The 26,334-nt window shown below is 43.8% G+C and overlaps 1 protein-coding gene across 1 annotated transcript in view; it reads left to right on the plus strand.

Moving 5' to 3' along the window:
- Positions 1 to 1,323: 1,323 nt before the first annotated feature.
- Positions 1,324 to 26,334, plus strand: part of LAMB1 (laminin subunit beta 1) — a 74,066-nt gene continuing 49,055 nt past the window's right edge. Inside the window, exons 1-12 of the mRNA XM_053673197.1 lie at positions 1,324 to 1,541; positions 1,686 to 1,795; positions 2,888 to 3,063; positions 5,626 to 5,761; positions 8,751 to 8,824; positions 14,659 to 14,847; positions 14,937 to 15,000; positions 18,719 to 18,921; positions 22,717 to 22,837; positions 24,415 to 24,603; positions 24,836 to 25,015; positions 25,151 to 25,263. Coding sequence (XP_053529172.1) covers positions 1,759 to 1,795; positions 2,888 to 3,063; positions 5,626 to 5,761; positions 8,751 to 8,824; positions 14,659 to 14,847; positions 14,937 to 15,000; positions 18,719 to 18,921; positions 22,717 to 22,837; positions 24,415 to 24,603; positions 24,836 to 25,015; positions 25,151 to 25,263 — 1,482 coding nt within the window. The 5' untranslated portion in view covers positions 1,324 to 1,541; positions 1,686 to 1,758. The remainder of the gene's footprint in view (positions 1,542 to 1,685; positions 1,796 to 2,887; positions 3,064 to 5,625; positions 5,762 to 8,750; positions 8,825 to 14,658; positions 14,848 to 14,936; positions 15,001 to 18,718; positions 18,922 to 22,716; positions 22,838 to 24,414; positions 24,604 to 24,835; positions 25,016 to 25,150; positions 25,264 to 26,334) is intronic.

Genomic DNA, 26,334 nt, shown 5'->3' on the forward strand with positions numbered 1-26,334 from the left:
TAATAAGCAACTCTGGCCCAGAATATTAAAAGCTGGACAACGGTAAGAGAGATTTGTCTTTTAATACTTTTAATTAAGCTCTGAAGACCCTGCATTGCAACATTAAACCTTCAAAGAGCACCTGCTTTCTCAGCGCTCTCTGGCTGCCCGGCCAGCACAAGGGTCCTGCGCAAGTTAGAGGCTGCAGCAGGGCAAGTGCTGTTTGGTGAATAATTAATGCATCCCTAAGACCTGCGGCTCCTGCCTCCCTCAGCGAAAGCATATTTATAAACTCATAAAGCGACTTACTCTATGGTCTAATGATTAAAGTTTCCCGGGCCCTATTTCATTACAGCTGAGTTAAAAACTGACCAACTAACTGGGCACTTACCCCTTCTCCCTGGGCGATTAATCAGAAAGCAAGCGAAATCTCCTGACTAGGGCTAACGACTAATTATATTTCCCTCTTCCAGGCACTTTTGCGCAGAGCAGGACTCAGGAAAGCTAAAGCCTGACTGTATCCGTTGCTAAGGCAGAAGAACTAGGCTAATTCACAGAAAGGGAGGCAGAGTCCTGCTACTCAACTCCCTCCCCGCTCCAACTCCTAGGAGATTGGTGAGCTTACCTTTACCTTTTATTTAACCAGACAGGTCACACACGGCGTCGCTTGAGACCTTTCATTAGAGCTCCTCTCCCCTACCTCATTATATGTACAGGTACCATGGAGTTTCTCTCTAGTATTGCGGACATGGTGCTTAAGATTGTGAGAAAGTGCGTCTCATGAAGAGACCTCCAGCTTCCTTGTTGAGTCAACCCTGTCAAGGTGAGATGGGAAAAGGTGTCACTTAACAAAAGTGTCGATCGAGAAATTAACTGAATTAGAGCCATCATCTAAATTTAGATAAGAAGTCTATTTTTAAAAACACATGGGTAATGCAATGCCGTGGCCACTTGGGCGGGTCCTGGATAATTGTGTGCGCAAAGGGAGCGAAGTGAAGAGCAATTTTCTTTCCTGGTACGAAGACACAGATGTCCCACCTAGTCCAAGCTCAGCGGTACCGATGCCAGACAGTTCGTTTCCCAGGAACCTGCCTGACTTGTCGACCCTGAGTAAAGGTTTAACCGGCCTTCCAGGAGTGCTTAGTGCAAGAACTAGTAACCTAGGGCACCTTTTCCTGACTCACTCCTTGCAAATGTAAATTGCAGGAGCGCGCGGGAGGTCTCGACCAGCCTTCCAAGCCCAGTGATCTGAACACCCTCCTCCAAGACCAGTCCAGGCACAGCCCGCCCCCTGCACACCGCTGGGGACCCACATCGGGTGGCAGCCCCGCAGCCCCTCACGGGGAATTGGAAGAGGCAACCCTGCAGCGACGGCGGCCGCGTCCTTAAAACAAAAGCGCCCCTCCAGGCCAACTTGTGGCCTCCCGCCGCCCTCCCCCTCCGCCGACTCTCCAAATGCGCATGAGCAGAGGCGCCTCCCTCGGTTCCTCTCAAGGCTAAACTTTCTAATTCCCTTCTTTGGCTTGGGCTGCCGGCCGCTGGGAGAGCGCTCGCATCGTCGGGTGAGCTGAACAAAGTGCTTGCGCGATTTCCCCCTCCCCACCCTCCCACCCCCTGTTTCCGTGGGAGCGGCAGGAAATGGAAGGGCCCCTCGCCTCTTTCTGAACATTTGCCTTTTTTCCCCCCTACTCCACTGCTCCATAAAGGAACACGGGAAGACGGGGCAAGCGGCTCGGTGATCGCTCCTCTGCCGTGTCCCCTCGGCTGCAGGGACTGGACATGGGGCTGCTCCAGGTGTTCGCTTTCAGTGTCTTAGGTAATTCCGAGGAAACGGTGGGGGAAGGGGTGGGGTTGGATGTGGGGAAAGAAAACCCCAAAGCCTTTTCCAAAGCCTTTTGACCCAGCTTCGAGGGCACCTGGGGGATAGGGAGAGGGACTGGAGTGGAAATTATGCGCTGGGATTAAACGCCAGCGCCATCGGTGGCCGCTGAAGACGGCGCGTGAGGATCATCGCGGACCCGCATACTCCCAGCTCTGTGCCCAGAGCTCTGGGTCCAGCGGCCGCTGCTCCGGACTTTACATATTCCTGCTGGGGCTCTTCACTGCGGGGGGAAGGCTCCTTGGGGTGGCATGGGTCGCTGCGGAAGGCCCCCCGCAGCCCATTTCCCAGGAAATTGCCCGAGCTGAGCGCAGGCTTCGTCCTGGGAACAGATTGGGGCCATGTGGATTTAATTAACTAGCGCCGTCTGCCCCCGGATGGCGCCAGAAACAGCTGGACGCGGAGCTACCCTGGAATGGCAAAGCGTTGAAGCTGCTGCAGAGCTTCAGGAATTCTCCGCTCGCCCCTCGCTCGGGAAAGCGGACTCCCTCGCGAGCCAGCCGCCTCTGCCCCACATCCAGGGATCTTTGCGCGTGCACGTGTGCGCGCGCCCACACGTACACACTCTCCTGTGCCCCCTTGATCACAGATTTCCGCGCGTGCACACATTCGCATTCACAGCGAAGATGCACGGGCTGCCGCGTGCCCGCGGGTTCACATACACACTCCAGCGCAGATGTGCGGCGTTTGGCTGCCCACTCACTACATTGCACCCAGGTCAAGTCACGTCGAAGTGGCGGGTCTGCACCTAGGTCTTTCGTGTCCGGAGCTGCCCCCACCCCCAGGGCAAATCAGGGTGGGCGCGATGCCCTTGGCTGCTGGATAAGCCTGAGATCATATCTCTGTTTCTCTCCAAATTCGCCTCTCCACGTTCCTGCCTTCCCCTCACTCACCTCTCCATTGTCTCTTTTCTGTGCATTCTGCTTTCTTCTGAACCTACACTATCCTGGCCCCTGCTTGTTCCTTTTGCTCGGGCTCGCTTTCCACTCCCAATCCCCCATTCCCCACCCCCATCTGCCCCGTACGCAGCGGTGTTCGGGGTCCGAGTGCGCGCTCAAGAACCAGAGTTCAGCTACGGCTGCGCGGAGGGCAGCTGCTACCCAGCCACCGGCGACCTTCTCATCGGCCGAGCACAGAGGCTTTCGGTAACCTCGACATGCGGGTTGCACACGCCCGAGCCTTACTGCATCGTTAGCCACCTCCAGGTGAGCGCGGAGAGCCCAGCTGGACGCTCTATGCGCACGTCCTCCAGTCCAGACCAAAGAGGCTGGCCCGGGGGACTCCTCATCCTGCCACCCATCCAGATAGGAAGCGGGCAAGCCAGGGAGGCCCGGGATTCGGCTGGTAAACCCATCCTTTTGCCCAATCTCAGTTTGCACAGTTGCATCCGCCAAACGTTTCCTGTGGTCACCGCTGCCGGCACGGGCAGTATGGAAAGACAGGGCTGCAGACAGACCTGGCCCCTGCCACTGCCCTAACCCGCAAGCACCAACCCACCCGCTCCAGGGGCTCCAGAAATCCTGTGTGTGTGCGTGCGCGAGCGAGTGCTTAATCTTTCCCCTGTGGAAATACGGGTGAAAACAATTCTTTTTTCTTTTCTTCTTCTCTTTCTATTTAAATAACGAGTAGTGATCTTGGATTTTTTTTTCTTTTCAAATTTTGCACTTGGACAAAGAATATTACAGCCCTGACCTTTGTAAGGTCACTCCAGTCATCGGACAGGTGTTTCTCGCCCCGTTTGGTACTGTTCTCCCATCCACCTTTATTAGATACGAGGATCAGATGCTTTCGTTTTCAAAATGACCTGGTTGCCAATGGTACCCTGATAGATGAGGACCTAAATGGAATTTCAGGCTGTTTTCTGTTTCTAAAAGTAGGAGCAGATTTTAGATTGCAGAAGTCACACTTTTATAAAGTCAACACGTTCTATAAGAAAAAATGGAAACCATCCAGAATGAGAATCCCTTTCCTTGATTTTTAAAAAGGAGACTGATATCTCTGGCCTCTCAGGCAAACAGGTGTTAATCTCACAAGTGGGGCAAGTTCCAGACCAATTAGTCAAATTTTGGTTGCTTCATCCACCTGTATGCCTGCCCTTTAGGAAGAAGGCGGTGTGGTATGGTTTACATAGCAGATTCCTTAAAATGGAGTCGCTTTTACAAAGCAGAAGGGGAGCCCATTCTGGAAACCTGATAAAGTAAGCCGAAGGAATGTGGTAAAGTGGATTCCACTCCTTTGCTTCCAGATTGATGCAGAGATGTCTAGACTGTTTCCTCCTGATTAAAAAGGAGGCTATAATTAAACTTTTTGTAAGTTCTGGTAATTGTTCTTCGGTATTAGTGTCCTTGAAAAGTTAATGAAGGCAGTAGATGTTACCTTTTCTAATATTAGCATACACATTGAACTTAAAATATTATGCTAGTATCTACCTCAGAGACCAGGCTATTCTGTAACGAATCGCCTAATTCTGAAACCAGTTTTGACCAGAATGAGATATGAACTATTTGTGTTAAAAGTAAGCAGAACCAGACTCTCTGGTTTAGGTGATTAGCCAAGAAATTGTAGAGTGCTCTCCACAGATCCCAGGTCTTAAAGAAAGGGGCTGGGCGTGCCCTCCCCTCAGGCTTTTAGCGGGTGTAAGACCGAGTCAGGAAGCTTCTGTTTTGTTCAGGGTCCCACTGCACCGCTGACTTCTGGTCTCTGTATTTTCATTAGTACATTTTTGCCGGGTTCTAAATCCTTTAGGGAGGAAGAAGGTAAATAGAATTGTAAAGTACTGCCAGGTGATAATGTCCTCCTAAGAATACCACCATTGCTTAAATGTTTTTGTAAGATGTGTGTGGGTCTCTATAGATTTCAGTCTCAGTGCATTCTCAGACTTAAGGGGAACCTGCACTTCAGAAAACTTAGGTAGAAACCAGAGCTCTGTGGGGAAGAGGGAACTGTTAAGTCATGTCATTTATGATTTGCTGTGCTGGAATACAAAGAGGGCTCTTTGAACTCTCCTGACCCAGCTGCCGGGGTGGGGAGAAGGAGAGTGAGGAGGGGCAGTTCAGAGAGTCTACAGCCTGAAGTATCCTCAGTTCCAGGTCAGGTCCACTTTGCTGTTCTTCGAGTTGGTCACAGTTCACAGTGCTCCCAGCACAACGGGACAGCCTGGTACCCCTGCTCCCCAGATATCTGGAGGAGTGTGTTGTTTGTAGGCCACCACCAACCAGCTGGTTCACTGCCCAAGCTTGGGCAGAGTAGAAGCTAAGAAATCTTGTTCTGTAGTTCCCAAAGGCTCTTGAATACATCTGCCTGATAGCTGATTTCTGCTTGATGTAGGTTTTAGGAAATCAGGCTGAGTGAATTGGTTTTTTTTTCTTTTATTTTCAGTTTGCTCTGTCAGCAAAAATTCTCTAATACCTATTCTGCATTTTACTTGAAGAGTGAGCTTGTCTAGCTATTTATTGAGATGAAGGCTTAAGCCTAGAAATTTCATTTTGATTACATTAATAGCCGGTGGAAACAATACCTTCTTTTACTTATGACCTTGAATTTGCAACACAGGAGGAAATTTTTAGAACTTCATATGCTGTAAGTTAAAGGGAAAGGCATGTGACATGTTACTTAAATAATGTTGGCACATTCATTTTTTTTCTTTGAAACAAGTAAGTTTGATTTTTGTATTATGGGCTTGAATTTTATCGTGGGAGGTGTGTGTGTGTGTGTGTGTGTGTGTGAGTGATTATTTCCCAGGCTCATGAACGTCACTTTGCTTTCAGGAGGACAAAAAATGCTTCATATGCAACTCACAAGATCCTTATGATGAGACCCTCAATCCTGACAGTCATCTCATTGAAAATGTGGTCACTACATTTGCTCCAAACCGCCTTAAGATGTGGTGGCAATCTGAAAATGGTATGTGGTTCGTGTGGGGACAAGTTTGTGGAGTGTGATTGGTCACTTGGAAGGGGTTGACAGACTCCTGGGTACTTGTAATTATGGTTCCTCTGTCCTGTGATCATGGCCTTTGATAGATTTACTGCCTGAAGCACTAACTTCTCTGGTAAAATCTGATCCTTCTTCCCGAGCATGCACTCCCTATAAGAAAGCAGTCTTTCATGCTAAACCAAAGTAATCCCTAGTCCTCGTTCTGAGGGGGGCCTTTGGGGAGTGAGTAGGCGCTAAGGAGGGCGTGGGAAGGCCTGTATTCTCTCAGGCCCTTTTTCTTCCACAAAAATATAGCATCTCTCATTTGGATCAGCCCCAAATGAAAGGGCAGAATCAGCCCCCACCACTATCACCACCTTCCTTCCATCTAAAGAAAAACTGATAGTACAATGAGTAAGTAAGTACTAGATGTGATTTTTCAAAGACTCGATCAACATGTCTGTGACCCCAAGTCCATTTCCCCAGTGAGTATGTCAGTTTGATCTTTCAGCTCTGCTTTGCCTTTTGGCTTTTGGTTTAATAAATTCATCAAATATGGTATTACTATTTCTGTGAAATTAAACCAAAATTATTTTTACATTTATTTTCAACTTGAATGCTGAGCTTTGGGGAATAAAGGTAGAGTTACTGTGTTTGTTAATTAACCAAGTATCATTAGGTTTAAAAAAAATTATGAGTAAGGGCTTTCAGGAGTGAACCTAAGCCTGCCCATAGAAAGCATGGACACTACTACATCTGGTTGTTAGACGCCCTCTACCTGAGGTGTTTTGGGTGCTTGCAGTCATTCATCATTTCGTAAAGAACTCCTTAATAGATTTCCTCATCATTGACTAGAAAAGTCTCACATGCTTTCTAAAAGACTGTTAGTTTCTGGGGAGGGTTGAATTGTTCATTGATTGGCCTTGGGACTCCACCGGTTACCAGCTTGATTGAAACAGACTGGTCCCCAGAAAGCATGTATCTGTTAGAGCTTTATTAATTCTTATAGGAGGATCTCTTAGTCAATAGATCAGTGTGAAAGTTTTCGTAAATCTGCACCTGAACACAGAGGACCCCTGAGATAGTGTAGAGCTTATTACAATTAATTGAGCATTTCCTGACTGTTCACCTTCTAGAGAAATGGAAACAGAAGGAGGATGCCTCAGTGTGAGAAAAGCAAGACCATTCCCATTTTAGGTGATGGATAAGAAAATAGTTCATCATTTTAACTCATGCTGTAGTTCTAAAGAGGTTTTTCTTGGTTACGTCAGTAAAAAATTTCCGCAACTTTTAATTTGTATGGCAAGAGAAGCCAAACGCCAGAAAGAAGGGTTTTCCAATGAGAGGGGCTTGATTTCTCTGTCGCTGTGAGACAAGGTTAGATGACATGAGGCGGATGGGGCTCGGCCTCTAGAAAGTCAGACCAGTGATTACTGTCACCTGTCATTTCTCTGTCGTCTGCACAATTAAGGACTCTCTTTGTAAGTGTGATTTTTATCTACCTTCTGTGTTTTTTGTCCAAACCAAGCTTTCCATGGTGGCATTAAATGATCAGTTCTCGGGCTTGGCATGTACAGTTGCTCTGAATTTCCCCTTCATGGTGATCTGTTCCTAGGTCTGACAGAAATCAAATACACCGTGTAAGAACGGTCTTGTTTCTTCTCGATGGATTTTTCTTCCCATATTAAAAAAAAAAAACAAACCTGTAGTGCTTTACTAGGTTATAAATTTAAAGTGGACGTGCTTTTAGGCCATGCGTCGCAGCACAGGGTCGTATGTTGCAGAAATGGTACTAGTCTTGTCTGTACTTTGTTATTTCGTTATCTCTTCATTCTGAACAAATATTTCACATTTTTAAAAGCTTGGGAGAAGAGAGACATATGGTTGCTTGGCTAACATTTCACATGAAAAGAAATGTCCAGAACAGGTTTATAATATGGTTCTTTTTAATAATTTAGTAAAGCTAGGATGATTATAATGTTTTTCTGTAACATTCCAGCTAACTCATATCCGTTCCAGTGACCACTCTCCCCTCCCCCAATTGACTTGGTAGTTTCCCAGCTGGAGAGTTTATTTCAAAAGTCCAACTGATTTCCTGAAAATACATCAGCTGGTGATATGATTCATTCTGACCCATTCCTGTCTTCTAGCATTTGAGGCTTCCTTTGCTCTGGAAGATAGGCCCTAAAAGCTCTCTGAAGCACAGGAAAGGTGGAAGGTCTCCTTTACCAAACAGGCAGGGCCCAAGGGATTTGGGCGGAGATGTTGTCCCTCCCTGGAATTCCAGTGGCCTTTCTGTGTGTTATAGTCGGTCTGATGTACCCTGGGGGCATGGCGCAAAGGCTCATTTGTTTGTTCAGGCTTTCCCCTTAAAGAGGAGATGTTAGTATTTGTCTGGGCTAGTTTGTTTATTGGACCAATGCTTTTGTCTCTTTGGCATCGTTTTTCAATTGTGGAAATGCATCCAAAGCCTTCCCCATCAGAGATGGGTTTCTCTAAATTGGAGTGTAACTCTTATTTTCCTTACTGCTGCATAGGAAAAAAGGGGTATCTGTGTTCCTCCTGAAGGAGGATGTGTCCTTTGATTTAGACTGCAAGCCGAGCCCCTGCTGTGCTCAGGAACTGCCCCTCTCCTTTCCCCTTGGAGAGCCTCTTGGCTTAGAGGGGTGGGAAGATGTTTCACTGTTTCCTAAGTAAAGATGGCCTTGACACAGCTAGAGGCATGCTGCCAGATGTTGTATTCCAGTGGGCAGATCAACATGCTAGGCTCCAGGCGGACTTGTGGAAGACCGAAGGATCCTTCCGATTTGTGCTTCGCCACCTTAGTCAGGACAGGGGTGTATTGTCATCTTATCTGCCTCTTTCAGGCACAGAGGATTTCTATAAGGAGCATAATGATAACTTAAGAAAATAGTCTCAACTGTTCATAGATGTTCCTGATTACCTTACTGTTTTGTGTTATTTTTTAAATCTGTAGGCGTGGAAAATGTAACCATCCAACTGGATTTGGAAGCAGAATTCCATTTTACTCATCTCATTATGACCTTCAAGGTAAGGAATCCATAACTTCCTGGCAAGGGACTCTGTGCATTCCCCCTTTCGAAACTGGTGTCTTTTGTGAACTGACCTGAATGGGAACTTAAATATTATTGTTGCCATCATCAGTTGGGATAATTGGGCAGTTTTTTAAACATGGGCATAAATAACTATGCTTAACCAATACTCTATCTTTATGGCAATAAGTAGAGAAAGCCATTATTCTAAGGTAATTAAACTGTAAAGTTTTAATTGGGTATCTTTTATTTCCCCATGGAGAGAGGCAGGCTCTGACTCTCCCAAGCCACAACAAAACATCTGGAGAGTAAATCCCTGATCTGAAATGCTGAGTTTGGTAACTGAAAAGGAAGTGCATTGTCTTTAGTTTCCGAGGTTTTGCAGAATTTGTGAGAACAGTTTACAGTTCCTTAAGAACTCTGTATGCCTTCTTAAATGTGGATTTTCTCATCCTTTTTCTTTTTGAGATGTAAAATGACTCCAGGATGAGGGAATGTCTCTGCATAAAGTCCCTTTGTTTCTTCTCAAGCAGCTGCCTGGAAATGACAGTTTTCACACGGCTTACAGTACATGCTGGTGCACACCAAGCCCATAATTTACTTAACTACTTCTCAGATTCAAATCACTTGAGAATAGTTTCCAGTTGGAGTTGGGGGCCTTATCTGTACCCTCTCAGGTTAGGAAAAGGTGCCAGGTTAGTTTACCATGTGGGCAGGTAGCCATGAAAGTCTCATTTGTATCTGCTACTGAAGCCGGTGAGGCTGGGGCACGTGTGGGCGTGGAGGTCAGAACGGGACTGGGAGGGATGCTGGGCTTGAGGGGGAAGGTTTACACAGTGACACCTGATACTGAGTGGGTGGGGAAGGCTTCCCCTCAGCACCTTCCTCACTTACTCCTTGTCCCTTCATTTATCACACACTCAACGTGGCAGTTAGGATTAAAACTCAGCTACGTGTAAGGATACTGCCTTCCTGTTACGTGACACCTGCATACACTCAGTCATCTTTATTAATGTTTATGGCCCTATTTTTTTACTCTGGAAAGGGCATCTGTTCACATACATGGGTAGTTCTGAGTTCCTTTATATCCGAAAGTCCTTTGGGCACATATTTCATAGTTGAAACTCGTTCAAGTGAGTACAACGGGCCAGAGATGCAGTTCTGCCCAGAAGCACAGAAGGTCAGATGGAGGAGGTGGGGATTTAACTGAGATGTGAAGAATGGGAACAAGGCGTCACACTTTATGAGCGAGTACTCATCTTTGGGTTCTAGTCCATGTGTGAAAAGCAACCTCTATGGTTGTGACTTGGGTGTGGACCTGCATTCTGCCCTTTGCTGGTGTGCATGGCCAGAGCTTCAGCTTCCCTCTTTGGAAAGTGCAAACGACAGTATCACCTACATTGTAGGGTTGTGTGACCTCTATACCCCTCTGCTTTGGGAATAGGGGTGATCTCACTACCCTGGCCTAGTAGGGTAGGCCCCAGTGGGATTTCCTAGTGGGATTTTGTTTCCCAGTAGGAAATGAATGTGATAGTTTTTATATATGCTAATACTTGGCCCAGAATTGCTTTTGCAAATATTTACTGAGACATGAGTAAGTAAATGAATGAGTCTAACCACCTTCCATTTGTAAGAAACTGCTCCAGGTTTTATGGGATATTGTAAAGATAGTGGAGTTATTACCTTCCTGGAGCTTCCAGTTTTCTCGGGGAGAAACAAACTTGCAAATGACTATCATACACGGTTGAGTGTGCGAACGGCTACAGCAGAAGGTCAGATAGTGTGCGTTAGCACGGAGGAGTGGGAGATTAATTTTAGCCTGGAATACGAGAGGAAGCTTCATGAGGAGAGGCCATGGGCTGCCCTTGACCTGTGCCAGGAAGAGCAAGCAGGATTTCAGTGGGAGGAAGTGGAAGAAAAGCTATCCTGGGCAAAGGAAACAGTCTGAGAGCATACCTCTGGCAGGGTTTGTTCACACGAACAATGTAGATTTACCTTGACCTTGGAGTGGTGAGGGGAGAAAGGAAGTAAGAGGACAGAAGGACCTTGACTCCTTCCTGAGGAGTGTGAATTGTATAGGAAATAGGGAGCAACTGACAAGAAATGAGACCTGTATTTCAGGGAGGGAGGCGAGTGGAAATGCAAAGGGGGGCCTGGGACAGCTCTTGTTGAGGTCAGTGTGTAAAAAGTGCTGACTCAGGAGAGGACCGGTGTCCATGCAGAGGCTGTCTGGGATCCTCAGCCCAGATGTCTGGGCAGCATTACAGGAAGCGTCTTTAGATTGTACATAACCCCCGTCACCCTGCTACTGCTGCCTCTGAGAATCATCACCAAGATGTGGAGCCTGTTTTCTAAGAAGGTCAGTTGGACCCCTTAGAATCAATCAAAGGTTAAACCGTGAATCAGAGAAAGATTAGAAGCAGAGCAGTAGGAGGAAGGGTAAGGACAGGGATGGCTTAAAGATGACTCTGAGCTGAGTGACTAGGAGGGTGGTGATACCCTCAACAGCAGTGAGGACAGGAAGGGGGTGAGAATGAGTACATGTCATGCTTACTCCTGTTTGCCATGGTCATGGCTGACTGCTAAGTGGATTGCATTTCCTTAGGCTAGCAAAATTCATTCAGCATATACACAGTGTTTTTGTATATGGCCAGATGTTTCCAAATCCACAACCCCTTTATTTAGTATAAATTCAGAGGCAGCTGTGCAGCAGTGTGAGGCCTTGAAAAGATTGGTGACTAAGCAAAGAGAGTGGAAAGCCTTCCATTCTGTTGGTAAAATGTATTGTTCTCATTTCCAGCAGCTTCTTCATTCCACAGGAAATTGGATAACCTGTCAGTGGTCCCCTGGGACTTAGACACTTCCAGAAAGGAGGGAGAAGGAAGGACCGGCTATAAGGCTTTTCCTCTCTGCTCCCCTGTGACACAGACATCAGGCCAGTCTCCCCCCAGATATCGCCATCTAGGAGCTGTTCTTGTGGGGAGTTTGCCCTGGTTCAGTCGGCTACTGGGTTTTTTCCCCTGACCTTACAGCTCTAATTAAGTACCATTTTTTATATTCCTGAATTGGTTAAGAAAAAAAAAGAAGAAGAACCTGAGTAACTAGTAATTGAATAAGTCAAAGAACCTGTCAAAATGTGATCTTCCATTTCCTTACCTTTGTCTTCTTTTATCGGTGGAAAAGACCATCAGAATTATTAAGAGAGGCAAGCAGAGACCTGGGGATGTGCTAATGTATACCATAGTTGTCACCCAAATTTCTGTCAAGTGCCAGTTTTAATTCAGAAGTGTCTTTGTTCAGCTTCTGTTTAACTTTCTTGATCTTCATTGCAACCTGGCTTTTACTTTACCCTGTTCATCAGTGGCTAAGCATCTGCCTACTCTTAGTGCTCATTCTGCTTCATCGCTTATTTCCAGTTGACCCTGCTCACGAGACCCCCCCCCCCAAACTTCTGTCCTGCCTCTGTTTCTCGGATTTTCGTCTGTTAATCCTTCTTCTCTAAAATCCATTTTTCAGTCTTCTATTATGCCATTAGTCAGTGAGGCAGAAAGGTAGGTTTGGACTTGGGTTTGAATTCAAGCTCCACAGATGGCTGGCAAGTCAGCTGATGTCTCTCAGCCTCAGTTTCTTCATCCATTAAGATAAGTGTGTTGTGAGGCTGTTTTGGTTCCCTAGGGTTCTATTCAAGGTCCCACGGACTGGACGGCTTAAACAATGGTCTGAGCTCAAGATATCAGCAAAGTTGGTTCCTTCCATGGCCTTTTCTTTCCTTGACTTAGAGATAACTGTCTTGTTTTTTTTGTCTTCACACGGTCTTCTTTCTGTCCTTGTCTGTATCTTAATCTCTTCTTATAAGGACACCAGTCATAATGGATTAGGACCCACTCCGGTGACCTCATTTTACTTTATCCCTTTAAAGAGCCTACCTCCAAATACAGTCGTAGTCTGAGGTACTGAGGGTTAGGTCTTCAGCATAAGAATTTTGCGAGGATAAAGTTCAGCCCACAACAGAAGGTTAAATGAAATAATGTAATTAAAGTTCTGGGCACCATTCCCTTTCCTTCCTTGTCTAGCCCTTTGTTGATGCATTTTCCTGGAGCACCAACTTTGGCTCTCTTTTATCTTGTCCATTGCTCTTTGGGGGGACATTATATGTGTGGAGGTTTCAAATATTGTAAGTATACAGTGAATCCCAAATCCATGTTTCAAGCTCCATTCTTGCAGCCATGTGCTTGACCACTATTTTTAATTGTCTAGTGGGCGTCACCATATGGGTGGCTCACATGTCATTAGTGCAGAACCAAATGCCCTCGCATCTCAAAGACACAAAGTTGTTTGTGTCTTTGTTATTAGTAGCACAGTCCTCCCAACTGCCCAAGCTCAGATATCTGTGTTTCTCTCCTCTCCCTCCCTTTCCACTGAAGTCTAATTCAATATACTTTAATTTTAATAAATTTTCAGAGTGGTTAATTCCAACCTGTTATCTGTATTCAAACTGTAAAGCTTCAGTTACACCCTTCATCTTTTTTCTATTGCGTGGTTTCATTTCGTCCAGTTAAATCTTTGTGTTTCCCTTTCATTGTGTAAAGATGAAAAGTAAACCCCTTCTCACGGCAGACAAATCCCTTCCTGTTCTGCCCCAAGTGACCTCTTCTGCCACCTGCAGCTTCCTCCACTGCCCCTGCCCGAGAAACACCCAGTTACCCTTTTAAGATTTAGTTTGATGCCATCTTCTCTCTGAAGCATTCACCAGTTTTGTGTGTAGTAAAATATACAGAACCCGAAATTTGCCTTTTTAACCCTTTTTAAGTGTACAGTTCGGCGGCTTTAGGCATATGCACCATATTGTGTTGCTGTCAGTACTACTTCCAGAACTTCTTTATCATCCACATAGAAACTCTGCACCGTTAAGCAGCAGCTCCCTACTGACCCCTCCCTGAACCCCGGGGAACCTCTGTTCTCCCGTCTGTCTCTGTGCCCTGGCCAATTCCAGACATTTAGTGCAAGTGGAATCATACAGTATTTGTCCTTTTGTGCCTGGCTTATTTCACTTACTGGAATGTTTTCAAGGCTCATCTATGTTGGAAATATTAGAATTTCATTCCTTTTGATGGTCAAATAGCATTTCATGCTATTTGCAGGTATATAGTTTTTATTTATCCATTCATTTGTTGATGGACATATGAGTTGTTTCTCCTGTTTGACTGTTGTGAATAATGCTGCTGTGAACATTCTTGTGCGCGTATGGGTCTGAGTCTGTTATCGGTCCTTTTGGGTGTATGGCTAGGAGTGGAACTGCAGGATTCCTCAGATTCTTGAGTGAGTAATTCCTTCCTCTTGCTTTCCCAAAGCACACCACATACAACTCTACTTCGATGTTTGACATATTGTGTGTAAATGATTTATACCCATACTGACACCTCATTGGACTGCCTAGAGTGTATGCGTGGTACCGAGTAGCAGGTACTACACATCTACTGATAATTAAATGAACGGTTAAAAGAAGAAGCACTCAAACTAAACAGTCGTATTATGTGTCTGGTGACTAAATATACCAAGACTTGTCTGTTATTAAGCCCTGTTTATAGTCAGCTTCTAAAGAGAACCAGCTTACTAACCTTGGGTAGGGTGGGAGGAAGAGCGGTTTAGAGGACAGACACTTTCTTCGTGAGAAGAGGCTCTGTGGAGCCGTCTGAAGTATTTGAAATCCAGCTACATTCTGAAGTACCAACCACATGCAGTCAATTGAGTGATTGTCCTCTGAGATTTTTTTAAAACCCCCTTACAGGTAAAAAAAAAAAATTACATTAATCTTTTTTCCCCTGTCTTTAGACATTCCGCCCAGCCGCCATGCTGATAGAACGGTCCTCTGATTTTGGGAAGACCTGGGGCGTGTACAGGTACTTTGCTTATGACTGTGAGAGCTCCTTTCCAGGCATTTCAACCGGTCCCATGACGAAAGTTGACGATATAATTTGTGATTCCCGATATTCTGACATTGAGCCATCAACAGAAGGAGAGGTTTGTTTGCTTTTTTGTATTATATTCTACTTGCAGGTCTAGTTTTTGATCACTGCAAAAATACCAACTACTCTTCTATCTATTTTTAGGTGATATTTCGTGCTTTAGATCCTGCTTTCAAAATAGAAGATCCTTATAGTCCAAGAATACAGAGTAAGCTTGCTTTCAAATAAAAGTTTGATAGAAAATAGCAATCATAGAAGAACTTTTATCCAGAGCACTTCTACCCAGAATCCAAATATTCAGTGCTAAATCTACCCTCTTCATTTATTCTTTCTCTGCAATACCCTACCAGAAGCTCTTGAAATTGGCAGTAATCAAAATCCTCCCTGATGGGGAACACATTTTGATAAGAGTAAAAAATTTTTGTCACAGGTACTCAAACAGTTAGGCCTCTCACAATACCTTATTTATTTTATTGTTCAGTATATGTATATATGTGTATATGTATATGTATGTATAGATTAAGCTATTAGATAAAGCTGTTATAACAAAGGGTCTCCCAAAATACAGTGGCTCAAATAAATGGAAGTTTATTTCTCTCTTACAAAAGCACCCACAGGGATTTTTGGAGAAGAGTACCTCAGTTGCTATGAGTAGGCTCACCAGATAAAATACAGAGTGACATCTAATTAAATTTTACCTGCAGATAAACAATGAATTATTTTTTTAGTATAACTATGTCCCATGTGATATTTGGGACATAATTATACTAAATGACTATTTATCTGAAATTCAAATTTAACTGAACATCTTGTATCTTTATTGCTAAATCTGGCAGCCCTAGCCAGTAGGTGACCCAGATTCCCAGGTCCCTCCTGCCTTACTGTCTTTGTCCATATAATTAGTGCTGGACCAATGTACTTGTCCCAACCTGTGGGAGGGGAGAAAGTGAAGGGAAAGTGACACACAGCTGTTATCACTTCTACTTGCATTCCATTGGCTATAATTAGTCACATGGCTACACTGCAGGTGCCTCTGCAGAAGATCTCTTACTAGCTGCCCCTACGCTCTCTCACACTCTTGAGTGGGGCTCTTCTGATCGAAAGAAGAAAAGAAGAAAGAATAGTAAGGGGAAATCAGAAGTCTCCACCATGCTCAATGTGCTCAGCAGGGTGAGGGTTGTATTTCCATTTCACAGCTGAGTAAACTGAGGATCAGAGTTGAAAAACAGGTATAAGGTGACGTTAAATAAATGTCACTCAGATCTTGACCCGTTATGTTAGGATTCTTCGTTCAGAGCTCTCTGCAGCGTTCAGTAACTTTGCTATGTGTTTTCAGAATTCCATTTTGATCTTTTTGGGAGGCAGAATGTGCACTAATTAAAAGAATGGGCTTTGGAGTCAGACAGATTTAGGTTTAAATTCCAGTGCAATATATTATAATAGCTATGTGACCTAGGGCAAGTCATTTGCTTAAAACTTTTCTTTAGCCTCTGGGTTTTTTTGTTTTGTTTTTTTTTTTGTAAATGGAGAGAGTAATATTGACCTTAGGGTTGTTTAGAGATTTAATGTATGTAAACCACCTACCAAAATGGCTGACACACAGAAAGTTTCCAGCACATTGAAGCTACACTACTATTGTTATTCCTGTCAGCTGTGGCTTGGGTCTTGTGTAGACCTGGTCCTGTGGTCCAGCTGAAAGGGTGAGGCCTCTCTCCCGCCACTGAGGTGCCTGCAGTCAGGTGAGATGGGGCAGGCTGATTCTTATTTCCCTGCCGAGCAGGGCCCTGTTTTAACCAAGGCCCCATGGAACTACCAGCCTGAAGAATGGAAGGCTAGAATGGAAGAAGTCCAGGGAATATTGCCAGAAAAATGCTGTTTCCTCGCTTAACTTAATTTTACATGTGGCCCAGATGCCGCTGGTCTGTAATTTATTTACTCTTTCATTCAGTTGTAAAACAAATATTTAATGGTGCATCCAGTCCTCTGCCGTTTATGAGTGAGCTCTGCGAGGCACACCCACCCTGCTCTCAAAATCTATTTGTGAGAAATGACCCCTGGGCCCCCGTAACAGCCCACTCTCCACCCCACAATGCCAAGTCCCTGAAAGGACTCACAGTCTCTCCTCTTTAGGTGAAGTTTGTGGGACTTGGGGAATGTGTTGACATTATAATCCCGTTGTCTTCTATTGTTAGATGGCATCAGAAAAATCTATTTCTATATCAAAGAAGCATCCATTTTAGCTGTTCCATGCTTTTGATTTACTTTGTAATCAAGGGAACAATATCTCTTTAGTTATTTCTATTGTTGAGACCTTTGAGATTCACTTCAGAAGTGATTTTGCCTCTTAGAACACCAGTCAGTGCAATGCTGAGTTGTTAAATATGGCAGGAAAGTGGAGCGGAGTGTGTTTGCTCTTCTGAAGGCTTCCACAAAGATCAGTTCAAGGGCTTCTAAATACTCCAGCTGCTCTTCAAGTTTGTTGTTTGGCCTCTCGTCAATAGGCGCTTGTGCTCTTTCCGTGTAGGAGCATTTGTGCAGGAGGAAATGTTGGCATTCATAAATTCCATTCAGCTCAGTGGACCACAGTTTCTCTGTTTAGTTTTTGATGTTACAAAGAGCCCAAGTTTAATGCATGGATTCATGGGCTTTCTCTTTCAACCCACAGCTCTTTCTATAGTGTCTTTTGTAAGCTATGCATGTAAGTGTTTAAAATCGAACTTGGGCTTTGAAAGTATCTGATGTGCTGGGCCAATTCCCTGTTGCTCTGTGCTGTAAATGATGACAATACGTCAGCAGAGATGAAAGTAAAGTGTAGGAGCAGTTTCGGGCTACAGAGCTCAGTGGGAGGGCAGATGGACCGATCAATCTTTTGGGGTCCACTTTAGCTAGAACAACGCAGTAATTAATGAAAACATTGGTCAGAACATGGAGTGGCTCTTAAAAAGTGACCACAGATTGTGGTTGACAGTCCAGCTTTCGTAATCAGCAGAGGTCTATAGACCCAGGAAGAAAAAGATAAAATATGACAAATGGATCTACAGGTAACTTATATGTAGGAGAATAATCTGCCCCAACATCCTAATACTAAACTCCTTTATCTTTCTGCCCCTACATTGTGTTGGTAATTGTACTGGTGAATTTGTATTGTAAAACTATGACAAAAAAGTTACAGATCGTCATGCTGCTTGAAAACTTGGTTGAGATAGTCTGTATCTGGATTATGTTTCTCCCATGGTGAACTTTAGGTGAAATCCAGTAACTTGGATTTCATCTAAATGGCGGGCAGTTCCAATAGTGTTTTCCTCTGCAGAAATAAACATAGAAATACAAGGGAGGGCCAGAGTAGGTTTATACTGTGAGTATGTAAAACATCATTTATTCTTGTATTATTTGTTAATTATCATATTATTTTACATACAGAAATTGTAAACCTACTTTTGCCCCACCCTGTATGTTTATTTCTATCGTATGATAATATTAATGAGAATTTGGGGTACTGGGATAAAACCTTCCCCACCTGAATGGAATTTTCTGATTTTGAGAATGACACTAATTGCTATGGAAACCAAATGGCACGGCAATAGTTTAGCTTATTATGTGCCAGTAGGTTCTGGTAATCATGCAACCATGTTCTTAAATTTCTCCACTCTTGTAGTTCTTCCTGAAACATTAGTCTGCAAATAAATCCATCACAGAATAAACATTCTCGTTAAACTCATAAGAAGGTCGTAACCTTTCTTCCTTCCAGAGAGTGTCACATTATGTTAAACTTTACTGCTGTGATCATCTAGATCATACAAGGGGGGTAAACTTGACTTAAGTCATTTTTATTTGTCAAGTCTTTCTATGAAGAGAAAAGATGTATAATTGCAAAAGAAGTGTTGCTCATTTGATTCAATTTTTCATCTTCTTGGTGGCCTTCATAGATCTCTTAAAAATCACCAACTTGAGGATCAAATTTGTGAAACTGCATACTTTGGGAGATAACCTTCTGGATTCCAGAATGGAAATCAGAGAGAAGTACTACTATGCCGTTTATGATATGGTAGTTCGCGGAAATTGCTTCTGCTATGGCCATGCCAGCGAATGCGCCCCCGTGGATGGAGTCAATGAAGAGGTGGAAGGAATGGTAAGCGGGCGTTTTGTGTGGCTTTTCCCTTTATACAGGTGAAAAAGAAAAATTGAAGCTAGTCATACCTTAAGCTTTTCACATTTTCTAGGGGTTTTATTTTTATAGACTTACAGTTAGGCCTTTGTGCCATAGTCGATTTTCCTTTGCTGACGTTCTTGGACTATGAGAGCATAAGAACTGCTCATAGACACTGAATTCATTTTTGGAATTTGTTTCTGTGGGCTATTGCTGCAGCAGATATTTTAATCAATTAAGTGTTAAAAATGTTTTCTAAGTAATAATATCCTTCATTTACTTTAGAAGGGATGAAAAATCACAAGCATTCTGATCTTTATGGTAGAAAGTATACATTGATCCCAGTCCACAGAGTCTGGCAATTTGAACCCTGAACCACAGGATACCATTTAGGAATCAAATGGGCTTTGTTTCTTTGTATCTTCTAATATCGCTTTTCCCTGTGTTTTCAAATTTTGTACTTTTAAAAATTTGGGATTTGGGAGATTTGCAAAATGGATAAAGTTGGAGTACTTTACCACTTTCTGAGTGTACTCATAATTTTTGTAGACCCATAGGATTTTAAAGCCAGACAAGAATTATTAAACCCACTGTCCTTATTAGAAGAAACCAGAGAGTAAGTAATTTGCCAGAGGGCTTTAAATAAGCAAATGCAGGTGGAACTTCAAATCTGGCTCTCCTGAGTCTGCCCCGGGGACCCTTCCACTGGACCCTGGGCCTCCCATCCTGGCGAGGGCAGCACCTTGCTGACTTGCTGTTTGCCTTTTCAAAGCCTGTTAGTTTTCATCTAAGAAGGTACAGGATTGACTGTCTACAGTCAGAGTGCAGTTGACTATCTAAAACTTGTCTTCTGGGGGACTTCCACCAAGATGGAGGTGTAGGTGGAAGCACTGTGCCTCCTCACGCAACCAAGTTTAAAAACAACAAAGTTCTAGCAACAAAAACGCAGCCAAACCACAGAAAATTGAACTATCCGGAAGTCTGACAACAAAGAACCCTTCAGCCAAACTGGTAAGAGGGGCAGAGCCAGCAGCAGAGTGGGATTGGGCAGGAAAGATCCACTGGACTGACCCAGGTACGTGATCCAGGCGCGTGATCCAGGCACACTGGCAGCCGTAGATGGATCCCAGATGTGGAGGTAGCAGGCGGACCCACTGAGGGCGCAAGGTGGTGGACTCACTGAGGGCTGACCATGGTCACACATTCACGGGCAGATAAACCAGTGAAGGAGCGAGCGGTGAGACAGACCATGCAGGGCCCAGTGGCAGGAAGCAGCAGAGGGGACCGCTATTGTCCCTCTCTGACCCCGGCCCCACATAAGCGTCACAAACCAGCGACCTGGGTGGCCCCTCTCTGGCCACACCCCCACATACATAGTCACAAACCAGCAACCTTGGTGGCCCCACCCTGGTGAACAACTAAGGCTCTGCTCCTTATATGTAACAGGCACGAACAGATCAAAACATGGCTCAAGAACAACTCAGAGCCCCAGAGCCCATAAATCTAAGCGATGAAGAAATAGCCAAACTTTCAGATGCACAGTTCAAAACACTGGTGATCAGGATGCTCACAGAACTGGTTGATTTTAGTCACAAATTAGAGGAACATATGAAGGCTAAACTAATTGAAGTGAATGGAAATGCACAGGAAACCAATAGTAATGGAAAGGAAACTGGGACTCAAATCAAAGGAGTGGACCAGAAGGAGGAAAAAAATGACCAAACAGAAAAGGATGAAGAAACAAGAATTCAAAAAAAGAGGAGAGGCTTAGGAACCTTCAGGACATCTTTAAACGTTCCAACATCCTAATTATAGGCGTACCAGAAGGGGAAGAGGAACAGCCACCAGTGGAAAACTTATTTGAACAAATAATAAAGGAGAATTTCCCCAATCTGGCAAAGGAAATAGACTTCCAGGAAATCCAGGAGGCTCAGAGAGTCCCAAAGAAGTTGGACCCAAGAAGGAACACACCAAGGCACATCATCATTATATTAGCCAAGATTTAAATGAAGGAGAGAATTCTAGAAGCAGTAAGAGATAAGTGGACAGTCACCTACAAAGGAGTTCCCATCAGACTGTCAGCAGATTTCTCAAACAGGACCTTACAGGCAAGAAGGGGCTGGAAAGAAGTATTCCAAGTCATGAAAGACAAAGACCTACATCCAAGATTGCTCTATCCAGCAAAACTTTCATTTAGAATGGAAGGGCAGATAAAGTGTTTCTCAGATAAGATCAAATTCAAGGAGTTCATCATCACCAAGCCCTTATTCTATGAAATGTTAAAGGGACTTATCTAAGAAAAAGAAGATAAAAAAAGATGAACAGTGAAAGGACAGCAAACTCACAGTTATTAACAACCACACCTAAAACAAAAGCAAACTAAGAGGACAGCTAGATCAAGAGCAGAACCATAGAAATGAAGATCACATGGACGTTTAGCAACAGGGGAGTGGGAGAAGGGGGGAGAAGGTACAGAAAATAAGTAGCATAGACAGTAGGTAGAAAATAGATAGGGGGAGGGCAAGAATAGTATGGGAAATATAGAATCTAAAGAACTTGAGACACGTGGTCTTAAACTAAAGGGGAGAAATGGTGGGGGTGGGGGGGTACAGGGTGGAGGGGAATGAAGGGGGAAATAGAACAACTGTAATGGCATAATCAGTAAAATATATTTAAAAATTTTTTTAAATAAAATAAAACTTGTCTTCCTTTTTTTCCATTTAGAAATTTATTGCATAGTTAAAGGAGAATCTTTAACAGAGCCTAAAAGGGAGATTTATCCTAGTCTTGTTGCCACATCTTTCAGAGAACCCTATAAAGATTACATTTACTTGTTAATGTAACACATTGGGTGTGTAGCTAATGTCCTGTCATGTCACTGTCACGCATCTTGCATTACCTTGCACTGTTTATTCAGAAACTGTAGAGTCCTGTGGTATGTACTCTGGAGCTATATTTTAGTCTGTGTGAAACCACCTCGGAATGACAGGATTTTAGTCTTCTGCAAACTGCATTCCTGTCAAGGTGGGCCCAGGGTGGACCTGTCTGTCCTGGTCCGGAATTCCATTCCATAGAAACTAGCACTGAGGTGAGATGCCGCTGACATGCGTGTTGGGTAGACTGAAAGAATTTATGTGCCTTGAGGGTTTAAGCTCTGTGGTGACGCAATGTGCCTTGGGCCCTTATAAAGCAAAATAATGTGTATCTTTTTCTGAGGTTTTATATTTCCTTTCTTAAAGGAAAAAATAAATGTAAAAGAAAGATATAAATGTAAAATGATTAGTCAAAAAACCTTTTTTAAGTGCTGTGCCTGAAGTCAAAAACAAAACAAGGAAAAACCTTTTATCTGGCACAGTGGTAAAACCTGCAGGAATGTGAGTTGGTTCCCAGGTGGTGGGTATACATTTAATTCTCCATTATAACTTTTGTTGATTTCTATCATAATACACTTTTTAACTTGTAAGTAGTATTTTTTTAAATTCTCAACTTACTAATTTTGTTCATCTGGGTTCTTTTCATTGATACTTTAATAAGATATTTATTGACTATGTATAATATAATAGTAGTAGTTCCTAGAGATGAATATTATAGCCATCAACAAAATAGATAGAAGTGACTGTGGAGAGGAATAAATTAAAAACAAAGAAATCCCCACTGTGGTGCAGTAGAGATAGGAATTTATATGAAAAGAGGTTTATATTTTCCATTGATTGTGGGGAGAATCTAGCCACTGGCATGTCTCTCACTTTGGTCTTTCCTGTTTGTACAACTTTCAAGGTTCATGGACACTGCATGTGCAGGCATAATACCAAGGGCTTAAACTGTGAGCTGTGCCTGGATTTCTACCACGATTTACCCTGGAGACCAGCTGAGGGTCGAAACAGCAATGCCTGTAAAAGTAAGTCTCAGTCAAAGGGACATTTTGAATCAATTCAGACTCTGCTGTCCATTGTTTTGTTTAGAGATATAATAACAGTACACTGTTTTATAAAAAGGAAGGGAAGTTACCACCCCTTTCCCAGCTTTACCCTGATACTCCTTAGGAAACCAATATTCACTCGGATAAAGTAATAAGTTACTATTTACTGAGCAGCATCTACGAGTTTAGCAGATTCAGTAGAAGACAAAGATGTTGTCCCTGACAGTGTACATTTTTAAAGAAAGACGCCCATGAGAGAAAAATGAAAGAAAAATAAAGCCTGGTTGATCATTAAAATTGAGATTTGGAGTAGAATGTGTGGCCTTGTTTCTTTGCCAGTCCAGCTGCAGCCTCTGGTTTACTTCCATCTATACATCCATCCTTCCATCCACCCGTGCATCCACCTCTCTGCCCCAGAGGTATGCTCTGGGCAGAGGTGTTGTTTGAAACATCACCACCCCCTCAACCCCCCACACAGTGATTCTCATAAACTTCCCTCCCTCTGCCTCTGCCGCCACTGAGAAGGGGTGTCCTTTAAGTTCAGAAAGCAGTGAGGGCTGGAGTGAGTGGTCAAGGTTTTGTTAGTGATACAGCCCAGCCAGCGCTGCGTGAATAGTTAAGACTGTTTAGGTAAAGAGAAGAAAGAAAGAGCAGGAAAGGTGGAAGGGAGTTCAGGGAGGAGAACAAAGCCCCAAGGACATTCTGGTGACCAGCACAGAGTCTATCCTGGGAAATGATTCCAAAGTTTAGTTCAACCAGTGTATCAAGGGCAAGACTCTGATGGGCACCGGGGAAACATCAGCACATAAGACACATTTCCTGTCTCCAGGACTTGTGTTACAGAGGGGACAGATGAGGCCGGAATGTAAAGCCCCATGAGGGCCAAGTCACTTAAGCTTCACTGCGAGAAGATGAGAGGAACCCGTGTGGACTGCTGACCCCAGAGTGAGATGACTAAGGCTGGGTTGGACCGCGAGGCCTGCCAAGTGGGCTAGTGGAGGAGCGGACCGCGCCACTGAAGCCGGCTGGACGGCTGTTAAGCAGACCTTAATTCTCACTCAAGAGCCTGGCCTCATGTAGTGGTGGGAATTCAAGGAAGGGAATCAGACCTTCATACCCAGTTCCTCAAAGCCAGGAGCGCACAGGCTTTTCTAGGAACCTATTGCCTAGAAAATCCTCTGGAATGATGTGTTCCCTTCCCACCCTGAGTGGGACTCAAAGGTGTCCTCTGCAATGACATCCGTCCTGCCAGTGAGCTTCTGAGGGGAATTTCCCCAAAGGTTTTAAGCTTTTTGTAGCCCATTCTCTTCCAAGGATGGCACATTATTGAGCTTATTTCATGAAATTTACGCTTTGAAGGCTTCCGACATGATAGAGGATTTAAACTGATGTCATAAGTGGATATGTCTTTTTTTAGCACAAGTGCCTTCTTGTTAATTGCTGTTTTGCCTGAACTTCATCCCTAGTTTCCAAAATGAACTTTCTTCTTACCAACCCATTCCTCTATTGGCAAATAGACTTAAAAGACTTTTCTTGACACTGGTCTTTCCTCACAGAGTGTAACTGCAATGAACACTCCAGCTCGTGCCACTTTGACATGGCGGTCTACTTGGCCACTGGCAACGTCAGTGGGGGAGTGTGTGAGGACTGCCAGCACAACACCATGGGCCGGGGCTGTGAGCAGTGCAGACCCTTTTACTACCAGCACCCGGAGAGAGACGTTCGAGACCCTAACTTCTGTGAACGTAAGTGGAGAAGGTCACCTTTCAGTTTCAATAGTCCTATAGTCAACAGCCCTCTCTTGGAACTCATAGTATGGGCATTAGACCCAGTCGTACTTTATCTGCTATATAGGATGCTGGGAGTGGAATTCACCTGGGAGTCCAACTGTCTTTGGTCTATTTGTGTGACATTTGAAAAATGAAGGGAAATACACGTATGTATTTATACAAACCTGGTGCTTTTCATTCTTTGTAGCATGTACCTGTGACCCAGCCGGTTCTCAGAATGGGGGAATCTGTGACAGTTACACAGATTTTTCTGCGGGCCTCATTGCTGGTCAGTGCCGGTGTAAGTTGTATGTCGAAGGAGAACACTGTGACATTTGCAAAGAAGGTTTCTATGACTTAAATGCCGAAGATCCATTTGGTTGTAAATGTAAGTACACTTGTTAAAACGTATGGGAGTTTTCAGATGTGCATAAGCCCCATTCTACTTTGCAGTCTAAACCCAGACTACTGCTTCAGACTCACTTGGTTTGTGTTTCTTTATTTTGTTTTATCATCAATAAAGCTTGTGCTTGCAATCCTCTGGGGACAATCCCTGGTGGGAATCCTTGTGACTCCGAGAGTGGTTACTGCTACTGTAAACGTCTGGTGACAGGACAGCACTGTGACCAGTGTCTGGTAGGTAAATCCTAATTTCCTAATTGCATGGGATGGTTAGCTTGTGGATATGACAAGTTTTAATAGAGAATGCTTTTCCCTATGATAGATTTTATCATCACCCTTATATGTAAATGTTACAAAACATGAGTGGATACTTCACAAAGGAAGAATTATAGTATCTTTTAAAAATTTACTTTATTTTTCAATTACAGTTATCATGCAATATTATATTAGTTTCAGGTGTACAACGGAGTGGTTAGTCATTTATACACCTAATGAAGTGATCACCCAATGAATTACTGTATCTTTTGTTAATCGTTGCAACAAACCTAGATGCGATAGTGGGAGAAAATAGTTAAACGCACTTTGGGGCTCTCTGTAGTGATACTTGATGGCCACTGAAAGCAACAGTAACATGAGGAAATGCTTATGGTGATATAAAAAGAACTCAGGATATGAGTAGTATCTTGATTAGGAAGTAAAAAAATTCATCAAGAAAAAATCTGGAAAGAAATATACCAACAAGTTCGCTGCAGTGATTCCAGGTGGAGTAATTATGAAAGTAATTTTAAGAAATTATCTTATATCTTTTATAACATTTTTGTGATTGCTTTTATAATTCGGGAGAGGAGGTCTACTGAACCCAAACTATATCTATGATCACCAAATATGCATCGTGTCTATATCCTGATAAATTCGTGAAGTAAATTTCTGGAAGTCTGAGTGGAGTGGTGAACCTGGTCCTTACCTGCTCATTAGGAAACCTGTGCATGTGGGGCCACAAAGAGCTCTCTTCCCCCGTGCGTAGCTGCTGTGCCAGTTCTTTTTATCTCCCTCTCCAGGGGTTCAGCACGCAGCCATCTCCTCAACATTCCCTTGTGAAAACAGTTCTAGCTTTGTAGGCTAGGTTTCCACCTAAACAAATCCTTGAAAAGCTTTCTTTCTGGAGTTTATGACAGACTGAACTTAGGAAAAATTTAAAGGCCTACCGGATATTTGCCAAAACTCTCTTACTGCTAGAGCAATTCTCTTGAAGAAAATTGGCGTCTTTGCTTCCTTCTCGTGGTGATTATTGAACGCAGGCTATTT

Source organism: Artibeus jamaicensis, unplaced genomic scaffold, assembly GCF_021234435.1.
Source record: "Artibeus jamaicensis isolate MK-2021 breed Jamaican fruit bat unplaced genomic scaffold, CSHL_Jam_final contig_834, whole genome shotgun sequence".
Classification (NCBI taxonomy): domain Eukaryota; kingdom Metazoa; phylum Chordata; class Mammalia; order Chiroptera; family Phyllostomidae; genus Artibeus; species Artibeus jamaicensis.